Source organism: Hemitrygon akajei, chromosome 2, assembly GCF_048418815.1.
Source record: "Hemitrygon akajei chromosome 2, sHemAka1.3, whole genome shotgun sequence".
In the NCBI taxonomy this organism is placed as follows: domain Eukaryota; kingdom Metazoa; phylum Chordata; class Chondrichthyes; order Myliobatiformes; family Dasyatidae; genus Hemitrygon; species Hemitrygon akajei.
The window spans coordinates 51,561,246-51,573,867 of record NC_133125.1 but is presented as its reverse complement, the minus strand read 5'-3'; the positions used below and the strand labels follow the sequence as shown (position 1 = coordinate 51,573,867).

At 39.0% G+C, this 12,622-nt stretch overlaps 1 protein-coding gene across 1 annotated transcript in view; it reads left to right on the top strand.

Moving 5' to 3' along the window:
- The first annotated feature begins 297 nt into the window (after positions 1-297).
- Positions 298-12,622, top strand: part of cbwd (COBW domain containing) — a 65,050-nt gene continuing 52,725 nt past the window's right edge. Inside the window, exons 1-4 of the mRNA XM_073072091.1 lie at positions 298-385; positions 3,630-3,749; positions 4,380-4,466; positions 4,876-4,972. Of these exons, the coding sequence (XP_072928192.1) occupies positions 3,632-3,749; positions 4,380-4,466; positions 4,876-4,972 (302 nt within the window). The 5' untranslated portion in view covers positions 298-385; positions 3,630-3,631. The remainder of the gene's footprint in view (positions 386-3,629; positions 3,750-4,379; positions 4,467-4,875; positions 4,973-12,622) is intronic.

Genomic DNA, 12,622 nt, shown 5'->3' with positions numbered 1-12,622 from the left:
AGATGAAGAAAAATAACTTTTCGGAAACTTTCATTGGAACTAAGAAAGCGTTGCGGGGAAGTGTGAGAGGTTACAGAAAAGAATCAAATGAAATGTGAGCGATAAAGTAAAACGCACGAGAGAAAAATGGAAGATGAAAGAAGCTTGCAATGCCTTAATTTCGAAATAAACTTTTGACGGTGCTGCAACTACGAAACACATGGCGCACAGTTCGGGACAGATCTGAGGCAGCAGCGAGTGGGAGGAACGGAACGCTGGAGTGAGCGACCGTGCTGGGTGGCGGAACGTTCCGCGTGTGGAACGGTCGGCGGAGCTCGCTGAGTGCACGGCTTGTTCTGTGTGACACCGGAAGCGGCCTCTGGACGAAGCAAGTCCCGTTCAGACGGTGAGAAATTCCGTCACTGGCTCCTTCATGTCTTTAATTTGATTTGAAAAGACAAATGAATAGACCTGTTATTTCTGTGTACACTTTACAAGGGAGCTTATGGTGTAATGGCTGAGGTTTGTGAGGAGGAACAATGTCAGATGCTCTTCTCCCTCCTGCTGTCTGGGAAAAGGCACCGAAGCATTCGGGCTCTCATGACCAGACTATGTAACAGTTTCTCCCCCCAAGCCGTCAGACTCCTCAATACCCAGAGCCTGGACTGACACCAACTTGCTGCCCTCTACTGTGCCTATTGTCTTGTTTATTATTTATTGTAATGCCTGCACTGTTTTGTGCACTTTATGCAGTCCTGGGTAGGTTTGTAGTCTAGTGTAGTTTTTTTTTGTCTGTGTTGTTTTTACATAATTCAGTGTAGTTTTTGTACTGTTTCATGTAGCACCATGGCCCTGAAAAAAGTCTCGATTTTACTGTGTGCTGTACCAGCAGTTATGGTCGAAATGACAATAGAAAGTGACTTGACTTGATGGTATAGCACATTCGTTCCTCACAATTAATTCTTAGTTAATATAAACTTTTACCAAGCTGAATTCCTTAATACTGGAGTTTTGAACAGAGTTAATTACGGTAGTTCAAAATCAGTGTTCATGCAGTTAAGATCTAGTGTTCTTTTCGGCATACTATTGTGAAAACATTCCTGAAATAGTTAAACATGAGGAAATCTGTAGATGCTGGAAATTCAAGCAACACACACAAAATGCTGGTGGAACGCAGCAGGACAGGCAGCATTTATAGATCCTGAAATAGTTAAACAGTTTGAAGAATGCTTAGCAGAAGGTATTTATGAGGTGGAGTACTTACTGTTTAAACAGCAGACATAATTCTTATGATAGTGTGTCTGGTACATAAAACTAGATTTGCAAAATTTATTATGCCTGGCAAGAAGCCACTATTATTATGACAGCAGTTTGTATTCACACTGTGTTTTTAATGTAAGTATTTCACTGAAGTGTTATCAAACACAATATGGGCTTTATAAGGAGGCCTTCAACATGATATTTGAAAACTGGGATTGAAAAATTGTTTTATACAGTGTTTTCAGAGAAAAGTTTGAAGATTTGGGGAGGGATTTCCAAGACTGGTGCCTCGTGCTTTTATCAACCTAAGAATTTGCCAGTAGGATGATTGAATTCATAGATGACCAACAATCAGTGTGAAGGGGGATGAGGCTAGACTCAGTGATAAGACCACAGAGAGATTTGAAAACAAGGATAAGACACTTAAAAGCAAGAGCAGGTGTAGATTATTGAATTTATTACAGGAATGTTTGCTGGGAGGATTGGGGAGTTTCTTTGAAGTGAGAGATAGGCCCTTGTACAAGGACAGCATGATGAATTGAAACATGAATGAAATTGTCAAGGGTGATTAGACACTTGGTGCTGAGGATGAAACCTTGTTTAGAGAAAAGTGTTTTGTGGAGAGGGGTAGAAAGGGGCAGTGATAGCAGAATGCCTGGCAGGATTAACGAGATCAGCATTGGAGTGAAGTGAATTAGATTGGACGGAGCAAGATTACCATCAATATATCACCTGTAGCACCAGGGGTCCCAATACTTTCAACCGCTGTTAAGCTACAATTAGGAATGCCTACCATTTGATCCCTAGACCACATTTCAGGAAATCTGATCATCTGGCTGTCCTCCTGCTTGCATACAGCCAGACACTAAAGAGCAGGGAGGGCTCCAGGAGTAAGGACAATGTAGAAGTGGTTGTGGGAGTTGGAGTAGCAGCTATGGGACAGATTCGAGTCAGTGTATTGGGCCACGTTCAAAGGCTCATCAGAGGATCTGAATGAAATCACCATGGTTGTCGCAGACTTTATAAAGTCAGTCGTGGGTGAGCCTTTCTGCACAAAATCATTTAGATCCTTCCCCAACCAGAAGCCCTGGATGAACCAAGTGATCTGCAGTCTGCTGAGCGTGAGATCAGTGACATTCAGGATACTGATATAGCTAGGTAATATTCACATGGAACTGTGGTGATTCTTGTTCCATTTGGTTGCAAAACAAGGAATTGGTGTTGATGTATTTTGTTTGAAGTACTGGAGGTATGTCACCCCAGAGGCATGAGACTCTTGCCAGGAGCCAGACTATAACGGGAGGTGAACAGAAGCCAAGTCAATTCAGCCATTTGAGCAGAGAGTGTAAGGTCTGTAGGCTAATAAAAGTTAAGCCAAATAGAATGGAAGCACAGTGCACCAACATACACTATACTGTAGAATAGTGTGCGGTTCTGAGGGAACAGGAATCCATGATTTAAATTTTGAACAGTTTTATTTATGTCCGTCTATTTGGCCATTATTTGTGCTAATATCTGGTGTTCCAGTGGTCATGTGTTGTGGCCAGACCATTATTAAGTGCACACCAACACACCTATATGTACTGTCTTGTGTCATGATGCACTTCTGCACTTGCTCATGCAGATATATTACTATAACATGGGTAAAATTCAACATAATGTATGATTCATAGCCAGTATTTACATCTAATTTCCTCAGTTCATTAGGGCTGAAATCTTTATCAATAATCAATGAAGTTTTTGGGAGTATTCACCTTTGTATGTAATGAATGAATTTTGCTTAATCTTTTGAAGACTGTGGATTAAAATTACATGCATAATGGAGCTTATGGAAATCCAACTCTTGTGTCCCCTTGTGCATGAAGTTTATACACAAAATTCTCTTGTGCTATTACAGTAATACCATTTTATTTTTTTGCTATTGAGCTTTATCAAGTTTACCAGATCTTTTGTGTGGCAATCACAGCATTGACAACTTGGTTTTCCAGGCAAAACCCATGTACTGTTTGTGAAATTGAAAAGGCTATATCTTGCTTCAGAATTGTACTGTTATTTTTCTCTGAACGCAAATATATGAAGATATAGTTGTAAACCTTGCTCTAACTATGATATTGCACATAGAACTAGGATTGATGATCATTGTCCTACCTGACTAACTACTGTGAAAACCTCTGATAGATAGTGGACCTGCACCCCAGCTGTTAATAATTAATAGTTTTCAAAATACATCAGGAAGAAATATGCGGTTTTAATTTCTAACTGTGTATTGATAACTTGCTAGTGTGCCTTTTCGCCACCACCTTGATTTGTTGTTGTCAGTTTGTGATGCTGCATTCATATTAAACAACTCCGTCAATGTGACTCAGTAACCTTTAATTGATTCTTAACAGAGATGGCAGATACCCTTTTGGATGAAGATGAAGAAGACTGTCCCAAGCTGGTTCCAATTGAAGTGTATCCTAAGACAGAAAGTGCTCGTATCCCAGTAACGATCATAACTGGATATTTAGGCGAGTATTATCAAGGGTAAATCAACAGATTAGATTAAATGTAAACTATTCCAATGCCAAAATATAAAATTATAAGGGAAAATGTTAAAGTATCAAATAACGGTCAAAACTAAAATGCTAATCAGGAAGGTGGAAATTATATTGCCTTACTTTGCTGGAGTATAGGGAATGTTTTGGCCAGAGTTTGAGAAAGAGTTTCCAATTTCAAATTTTTAGCTATGGAACTAAAATAAAATAGTGTATTTGAGATTCCTTTCACAGAAAATGTATTCCTTTATTTTTCAATCTTAGTCTAATGCTACAACAAAATTGTTGCTCTTTATATAGTTATAACAAACTGGGTACTTCATCCTGAATCTTCCAGGGATCCACTGTATCAAAACTAGAGATAGAAATAAATTTAATGATGCATTGGATGTGGGAGGAGGTGACCAGGATGAGCAGAGAATGAAAATGGGATTAGTGTAAAAGGGTACTTGAATTTCCCTGTTTCTTCCTATGTAACTCCATAACTCTGGCAGATATACTGTATCCATAAGAAAAAGGGAAAGATGGTCATAGAATGAACTTGCCAATTGAAACAGTTTTAAGAACATTAACTTTACTATTGTATGTTTACTATTGTACCAGGTGCTGGTAAAACAACACTTCTGAATTACATCCTTACAGAGCAGCACAACAAGAGAATTGCAGTAATCCTTAATGAATTTGGTGAAGGTAAGCAGCCTTCTGAATAAATGAACGAGATTACAGCTAAGCCAACCTGTGTATGAATTCAGACATGGTTACAGGTGAAACGAAGATTTGCACCATAGATTGTTGTTCTTCCACATTGCAATTGACCATCATGAGAAATAATCCTAAGCTGTTAGTACATGGTGAATAATGTTGGTAGTAAGGAGACAAATGGAGTTGTGTGAAATTAGGCAAATAATCAAAGGGATTTGAAAAATTCCTTGACTGTCAGTAAGTGACCAAGGTTCATAATTTTTGACAAAGAGAAAAAAAACATTCTTTGTTATTCAATCATGTAAAAAAATCAACTTGCATTGACTTTGCAATTAGATTAATCATAGTGCATTTTGTAATAACATACCTGCCGGGAATTCCAAACTTTGTGTTGTAGGGAGTGCACTGGAGAAATCATTGGCGGTGAGCCAAGCTGGAGAGCTTTATGAGGAATGGTTGGAGCTACGAAATGGGTGCCTGTGCTGTTCTGTGAAGTAAGTTGTTTTACACTTAATCTTCATAGAAAATAAGTCTGATTTATATAATGTGAATATTTAGTTAGAATAAGATGTGATGAGCAAATAGCAAAAAAAGACACATACAGTGTATTCTGGTTAATTGTGACAAATCAGGAACAGTACATTTTGCCTAATTAAGTGGTTACCCCAATTAGCTGGTTTCATGGGAATGCTTAAAAAAGGTATAAAAGGCAAACTCCTATTTAACTGAGTAACAAATTGTCTTCTTCAACAAAACAGAACAAATTAGAACATTACCAATGCTGCTACAGTACTATAAAACTGTTTATTAGTTCCTGATAGTTATCAATGGAAGAGTTCATTTAGTGTATGTTGCTGTGTTCCTTTAATTGACTAAGTTAACAAAATCAGCAGGTACCTATTGGACTACCTTCATATAATGCTTTCAAAGAATGAATCCTCCAAATCTTCCTTTTCATTGTAATATTCAAGATTAATGTCGATACCTTCAAATTCTTTGTACAGGTTTCTCTCGCTATCCAAAGGTAGAACGTTCCTGTGAAACCGTGTGTAAGCCAAAATGTCATAAAGCCAAGAAGCAATTACCATTAATTTATATGGGAAACATTTTTGAGCGTTCCCAGACCCAAAAAAATAACCTACTAAATCATACCAAATAACACATAAAACCTAAAATAACACTTAACATATAGTAAAAGCAGGAATGATATGATAAATATACAGCCTATATAAAGTAGAAATATTGTATGTATGGTGTAGTTTCACTTAGCAAAATCGATTTGGAGGAAATCCAAAAGCGAGCCAAAATCGATTTGGAGGAAAAAAATCGGCACATACACGCATGCACACACAACTGCCCGCACAAGGCCTCATGGTCATTGTAGTCTTTCTCGGGGTAAACACACGTATAAAGTGGGTGTCTTTTTTTTTGTAAAAGCGAAAATCTTCTTTGGTTAGCAAAAACATACTAATGTAGGTCTTTCGTAACAGTGAGCTGTGGTAAAGCGAAGGTTCGAAAAAGGGGGGCCACCTGTAGTTCCTAACTTGTTGAAATAGTGAAATCATTTCATTTTTTACTCCCAGCCATTTCTGGCATCTCCAAGCCTGAATGCTTGAAACCGCGGTGAGCAAAGCAGTTCTGAATTGTCTTGCTGCTTATTTCTCAACAACTATCAGTGACAAAAACCACTGCTTTTTGAACACAAACATGTGCAACTGGCACTATTTTAAAACTGATCACCAAGCATGGTGTAGTGTCTAACAGTCACCTAAATGCACTTGACTGACGCTAGTGAGAAGCTGTTTGGCAACAGCTTCCTGTCCCAAATAAACATCAAGAGTGTCACAAACAAAAATTTTTTTTCTCAAGCAACACACACAAAATGCTGGTGGAACACAGCAAGTCAGGCAGCATCTATAAGGAGAAGCACTGTCAACGTCCTGATGAAGGGTCTTGGCCCGATACGTCGACAGTGCTTCTCCTTATAGATGCTGCCTGACCTGCTGTGTTTCACCAGCATTTTGTGTGTGTTGTTTGAATTTCCAGCATCTGCAGATTTCCTCGTGTTTACTTTTTTTTCTCAATTAGTTTTTGTTCTTTAAGAATTATCCCAAGTAAACAGCTACCCCGATTAACCAATGGCTCAATTAGCCAGAATCCCTATGTTTCAAATTTGTATTTAAACAAGACAGATAAATTTAAAGTAACAGATCTATTGAATTTCTGCATTTTACTTGGGCCATTTTCCTCTAACGTGTCCATTTTTCTTATGATTGTATAATGGATGAATGTTTTGGTTCTGGCAGAGTGTTGCTGCAGAAAATATCCCTGCTTAATATAAAAGAAGAAAGAAGTTCGATTCATGTTATTTTTTTTTTCACAGCATCACGACCTCCCAAAATGATCAGAGCCATGTTCTTCTAGTGATTATTGATTTCAAGAATTTGTAGACCATTCTATTTCTAATAAACTACTTTTGAAAAGTAATATAGGAAAGCTACATCTAATATAGTGGCAAAGGAGGCGTAAGGTGCTCCTTCCCTCTGTTAGCCTGTAGATTATGCTCAGGCAAGGTGTAGTACCTGCTTAGATCCCCAATCCGGGGAGCTGGTGATGTCTCCATATAACAAGTCCTGGTTATGTGACCACTGACACCAGGCGGACAGTCTCTGAAAAGTATTGATAATGGCTGGGGCAAACCACTTCTGAAGAAAAATTTGCCGAGGACAATCAGGGTCATGATCACCCACGTCTAATGATACGGCACATAACGAATAAACGAGCATCTAATATCTCGACAGCACACTTATAATGACCAAATTTTGATTTGCCAAGGTTAAAAACTTTATATATTTTGACAAATTTAATGAGAAAACAGTATGCAAACCATATTTTCCTAAATGTTGGAATGAAATTTATTTCATGCCACTTAAAGCTAATTTTCAAAATAGTGTGGCATTACTTTAGAAATAGTATTTCTAAGCTTTTAGATAAAACAATTCAATTAATGTTCAAAGGAAGTAATAGGAGTAACAGTGGTGTAATTTAAAATATCGACAGATAGCCAGATAAGGATGTTCATCATTGCAGAAGTAGATTAGAGAGTATAATGCAGAGTGAAAGATCAACGTGTTTGAAGCTGAGACCAAATTGCAAAGAAAGTGATATTTGTCATCATACTCTGCCTCAAATATGCCTGTGATTTCAAATACTATCTCGGTATCTGATGCAGTAATGAGTTAACATAAAACATCTCGAGCTTCAATGTTGTTTAATTCAACTTCAGATATTCAACATATTTTTGAACTATGGCACATGTTAGCAGTTTATGTTGTCCAAGTTAGGATACATAAACTATAGGGTGAATTAGATGCCGAATTGTAAAGGATTTTGCCAGCAGTGTCACTCTAAACTTGTATTGTTGAGGAGCTTGTGGAGCTACACTGCTGATTTGCCACTGATTGGGTCAAGTGACATATTCCTGACAGAATACTATGTAACTGGATTCAAATTGTGCCTTCCACTTTTATGCATTGTTTGTACACTGCATTATCCATCGGTGGAACAGAAAATGCTGAAAATACTCAACAGTTCAGACTGCATCTGCAGGAAGAGAATTAATGTTTCAGGTTGAAAACTCTTGTCAGAACTGGGAAGAAGAGAAAAGAAGATTATTAACCTGTCTGGTAAAACTGGGGTGATATTTGTTCATATTTGACAAGTGAACGGGAGCATTTAGAAAGTAAGAGCTCAAGACTAAAGAATGTAGGAGTTGCAAACACAAAGCAAGCAGTCATGTCTGAAATGTTAAGTTTGGGCATGTCCTCCACTCTCAGGACAATTGATAAAAAGGGGGAAAAAGGAACAAACAAGCTAAAGCTGTGTAAACTCAATATAAATGATTATTACAGACAGAGATATAAATTCATCTTAAGTTGCAGAAGTCAACATCGAGTCCAGAAGACTGCAGCACACACAGACAGAGGTTGAGATGCTGTTCCTCTAGCTTGTAGTACGGCTTAGTGTAACAGTGCAGGAGGCTCATACTGTTTGGTTAAAGTGGGATACCTCAAAGTTACCCTCAGGACAGAGTGCAGGTGCACCAGTTTAAGGAGACAACATTGTGAACATTATCCAGTTCTGAAAAAAGGGTCTTTGATGTGAAATGTTAGCTCTGTTTCTCTTCTCATAGATGCAGTAAGAGCTGCTGAATGTTTACTGTATTTTCTATTTTTACCTTAAATTTCCAACATGTACAGTTTTCATTTATGTAGATACAGTACCTTGTAAAAATATTCAGCCAACCTTTAGTTCACATAAATGAGTATTACAACCGGAGATTTTGATCAATTTAATCAAGAATTTTTATTTGTGAATCACCTGTTCCTTTTTTCTCACAGCACAGCCCAAACAACAGGGACATTGTAAAGCATGAAAAACTAAAAATTCAAATACTAAAATGTCTGCAATTCAAAAGTATTCATTTCTCCATTGCTCGGTACTTAGATGAACCACCTCTTGCAGCTATTACAGGATGACTCCCTATTGGCTTTGCACAAAGCGATGGAGCAAGAGTTGCAAAATTGCTCAAGCTGTGCCAGGATAGTTGGGGAGCGGCATTGGATAACAATCTTGAGGTCTTGGCAGAGGTTTTCAATCAGGTTAAGGTCAGGACTCTGACTGGGTCACTCAAGGACATCAATTGTCTTCATTTCCAGCTGCTCCTTCTTTGCTCTGGCTGTGTGCTTTGGGTCATTGTCCTGCTGAAAGACAAACTACCTCCCCAGTTTAAGCTTTCTGGCAGAGGCTAGCAGCTTTTTAATCCTGGATATCTCTGTATTTAGCAGTGTTCATCTTCCCATCAATCCTGACCAGATTTCCAGTCTCTGCTGCTGAAAAGCAGCCCATAGCATGATGCTACCTCCACCATACTTTACATATGGGATGGTGTTACCTGGCTGATGAGCAGTATGAGATTACGCCATATGTACAGATTAGTGTTGAGGCCAAAAAGTTCCACTTTAGTTTCATCCGATCCCAAGACCACTTTCTACGTCTTTACAGTATCTTCTAAGTTAGTGGTCGCCAACCCGTCGATCTTTGAGACTTTCCCAGTAGATCCCGAAACAAAAGAAAAAGAAATACACCAATACTGTTGAGAGATTGTTTTCGGGTTGTGGGGATTTAGTTCCGTTCTTTCTGCCCAGTGCGCATGTGTGTAGCTCCCCCGCACTACACAGTGTACTTCAGTGGTCCCCAACCACCGGGCCGTGAGGAAAGGATGAGTCAGCTGCACCTTTCCTTATTCCCTGTCACACTTAGTGTTGAACTTGAACGCACGCGAGGTCATTACCCACGCGAGTTCATCAGTCACCTAAATGCAGTGACACCCTCGCGCCAGGGATCACTGTTTGACCTCAGATAACCGGCCGACGGGAAGTGCTGATGCTACTGGCCTGGAGCTCGGACAGATGGGCGCCGCCTCTAAACCTGTTTAGCACACCGGATGTTCATGGGGAACCCGGTGCTCAAATATTCGCAGACGACCTAATTCGGGCTCAGGGTTTTGTAAGTAGCAGAGCAGCTACCTCGCTGCGATCTACTGAAGCAAACTTTTGTTGGCTGATAGATCCTACAGGGGGGCGGGCACGCGTCCTGTCGCACTCCTTGCTTGGTCGGTCGGTCGTTCGCTCTCTGCGACCGCCGCGATCCCGTCACGGGGACCTACTGCCCTGACCTTGTCCTCTCACCCCACCCACGATCAGCCACACCTGGCCAAGGCGTCTGGCGGCGGGCGGGCGGGAGGCTGCAGTTTGGGCCCAGAGGCTGTCTAATGAGGCAATGAAGCCCTCAAAATTGCTTCGGTACCTTGAGTCCAAGCACCCTGAGTTAGAAACAAACCCGTTGAGTTTTTTTCAGCGGAAAGAACGTTAGCAAGCAGGACAGAAGCTAAGTGCTGAGAGCCGCAAAAACTAAATTGCGGAATAGACTGGACATAAGGAAACTGCTTCGAGTATCGCTGTATTCCAGTTGTGTTCATTTCCCTGACTTGTCTTGAATGCTTTTGTGTCGTCATTTTGGTATCATCTGTTGAAAATCTACCATACTGTTGGTCCTTACAGAGAGTATTTATTATTTCCTGCAATTTTCAACATCAACAAATTGGATGAGTCGGTAAGGTAATATACAGTATTGCACCTGAGGAAAGTTAGTGCAGTAATTACAAAAAGGATGAATACTTTTTTAGCCTCACAATTACGGTGTTTAATTTTTAGTAAATTGACAGGTTTTGGATTTTTTTCTTTTGATTTGACATAATGCACAATGTTTTGTAGATTACCTCAAAAAACACTGCATCAATATATTTTAATTTTAGAAAATGAAACAGTAAAATGCGAAAATAGTTGTGGGGGCTGTATATTTTTTCAAGGCACTGTAAGTGGGGCCTGTTTTATCTAGTGTATATGAATATTTATTCAGTTTTAGCCAGCAGTGGATTTTCAACCACTTGACGTTGTTCATAGAGTACTGTTTACAATATTAAATTAAAGATGTGTTTATGCACTTTAATAAACATTTAAGCACAGGGCATAATTTTGAAGTTTACAGACATACAAGTTAGAATTGCAATAAATATTAAGGAGATTAGAAATAAACCAGAGAAAAGCAAAATGATTTATTTGGTAATAAGGTGAAATAATATGAGCTAAATATTACATGATACATGTAATATTAATATTAAATATTACATGATAAAGTTGATTAATTTTACAAGTTTTTGCAACTTATTTTATCTTGTGGATAGTCTCCAACTTACCAGATGGTGATGGTGCCTGTCAGAATGCTTTCCACTGTACATCTGTAGAAGTTTGAATATTTTAGGTGAGAAGCTAAATCTGCTCAAACTCCAAATGAAATAATGCTGCTATCTTGCCTTCTTTATAGTTGCATCAATATGTTGTATCCAGGTTACATTCTCTGGGATATTGACGCCCAGGAACTTGAAATTGCTCACTCTCTCCATTCTGATCCTTCTGAGGATTCTAAACAGTGAAATGTCTCTGGAGCACAAATGTTGAAAAGGTGGTGGCTTCTGACATTAATACCTTTTGGTGCAAATACATTAAAATTTGAAGGGAATGAATTTAGTGGTTGGATGGCAGGAGAGTTCTGGGGGAAGAAAACAGAAATAGGATAATTTATGAAAGAAAATCACAGGCATAGTAGGTCAAAGTACGATCATTTTACAATTATGTTATTAACAGAGCTTCTGATGGTATGTTCATTCGTTATGTGCCTTATCAAATGGCATAAGTAGTCATGGTCTTTCCATGACTATGATTGTTCTTGGCAAATTTTTCTGCAGAAGTGGTTTGCCATTTCCTTCTTCTAGGCAGTGTCTTTACACAACTGGTGGTACGCAGTGTGTATTTTGTCATGCTGTGAATATGGAGGACAGGAAAGGCTAATTAGATTTGCCTCTTGCTTGGGTGCCTCTCCCTATTTAAGACGTGATCTCAATTCCTTCCTGCTTATGTTCTACTTAACTGCTCAAACAGCCAGGTTAAGATTCTGACTTAATGGGATACAGGTGGCCCCGTTTTTCGAACGTTCACTTTAGATAGCTCGCTGTTACGAAAGACCAAAGAGGATTTTCGCTTCTACGAAAAAAAGACGCTGGCTTTATGTGTGTATTTACCCCGAGAAAGACTACCATTACTGTGAAGCCTTGTGCGGGCGGTTGTGTGCGTACGCGTGTACGTGCCAATTTTTTTTTCTCCAAATCGATTTTGGCTCGCTGTCTTCCTGATTTTGATAAGTGACACTACATTGTACATACAATATTTCTATTTTATATAGACTGTATATTTATCATATCACTCCTGCTTTTACTATATGTTCGTGTTATTTTAGGTTTTATGTGTTATATGGTTGATTTGGTAGGTTATATTTTGGGTCTGGGAACGCTCAAAAATTTTTCCCATCTAAATTAATGGTAATTGCTTCTTCGCTTTACAACATTTCGGCTTACAAACGGTTTCATAGGAACGTTGTACCTTTGGATAGCAGGGGAAACGTTGTACATGCAGAATCAGTGAGAATAATTAACCCCAGAAAATTTAAGAGTGTCTGCCTTGCTTCCT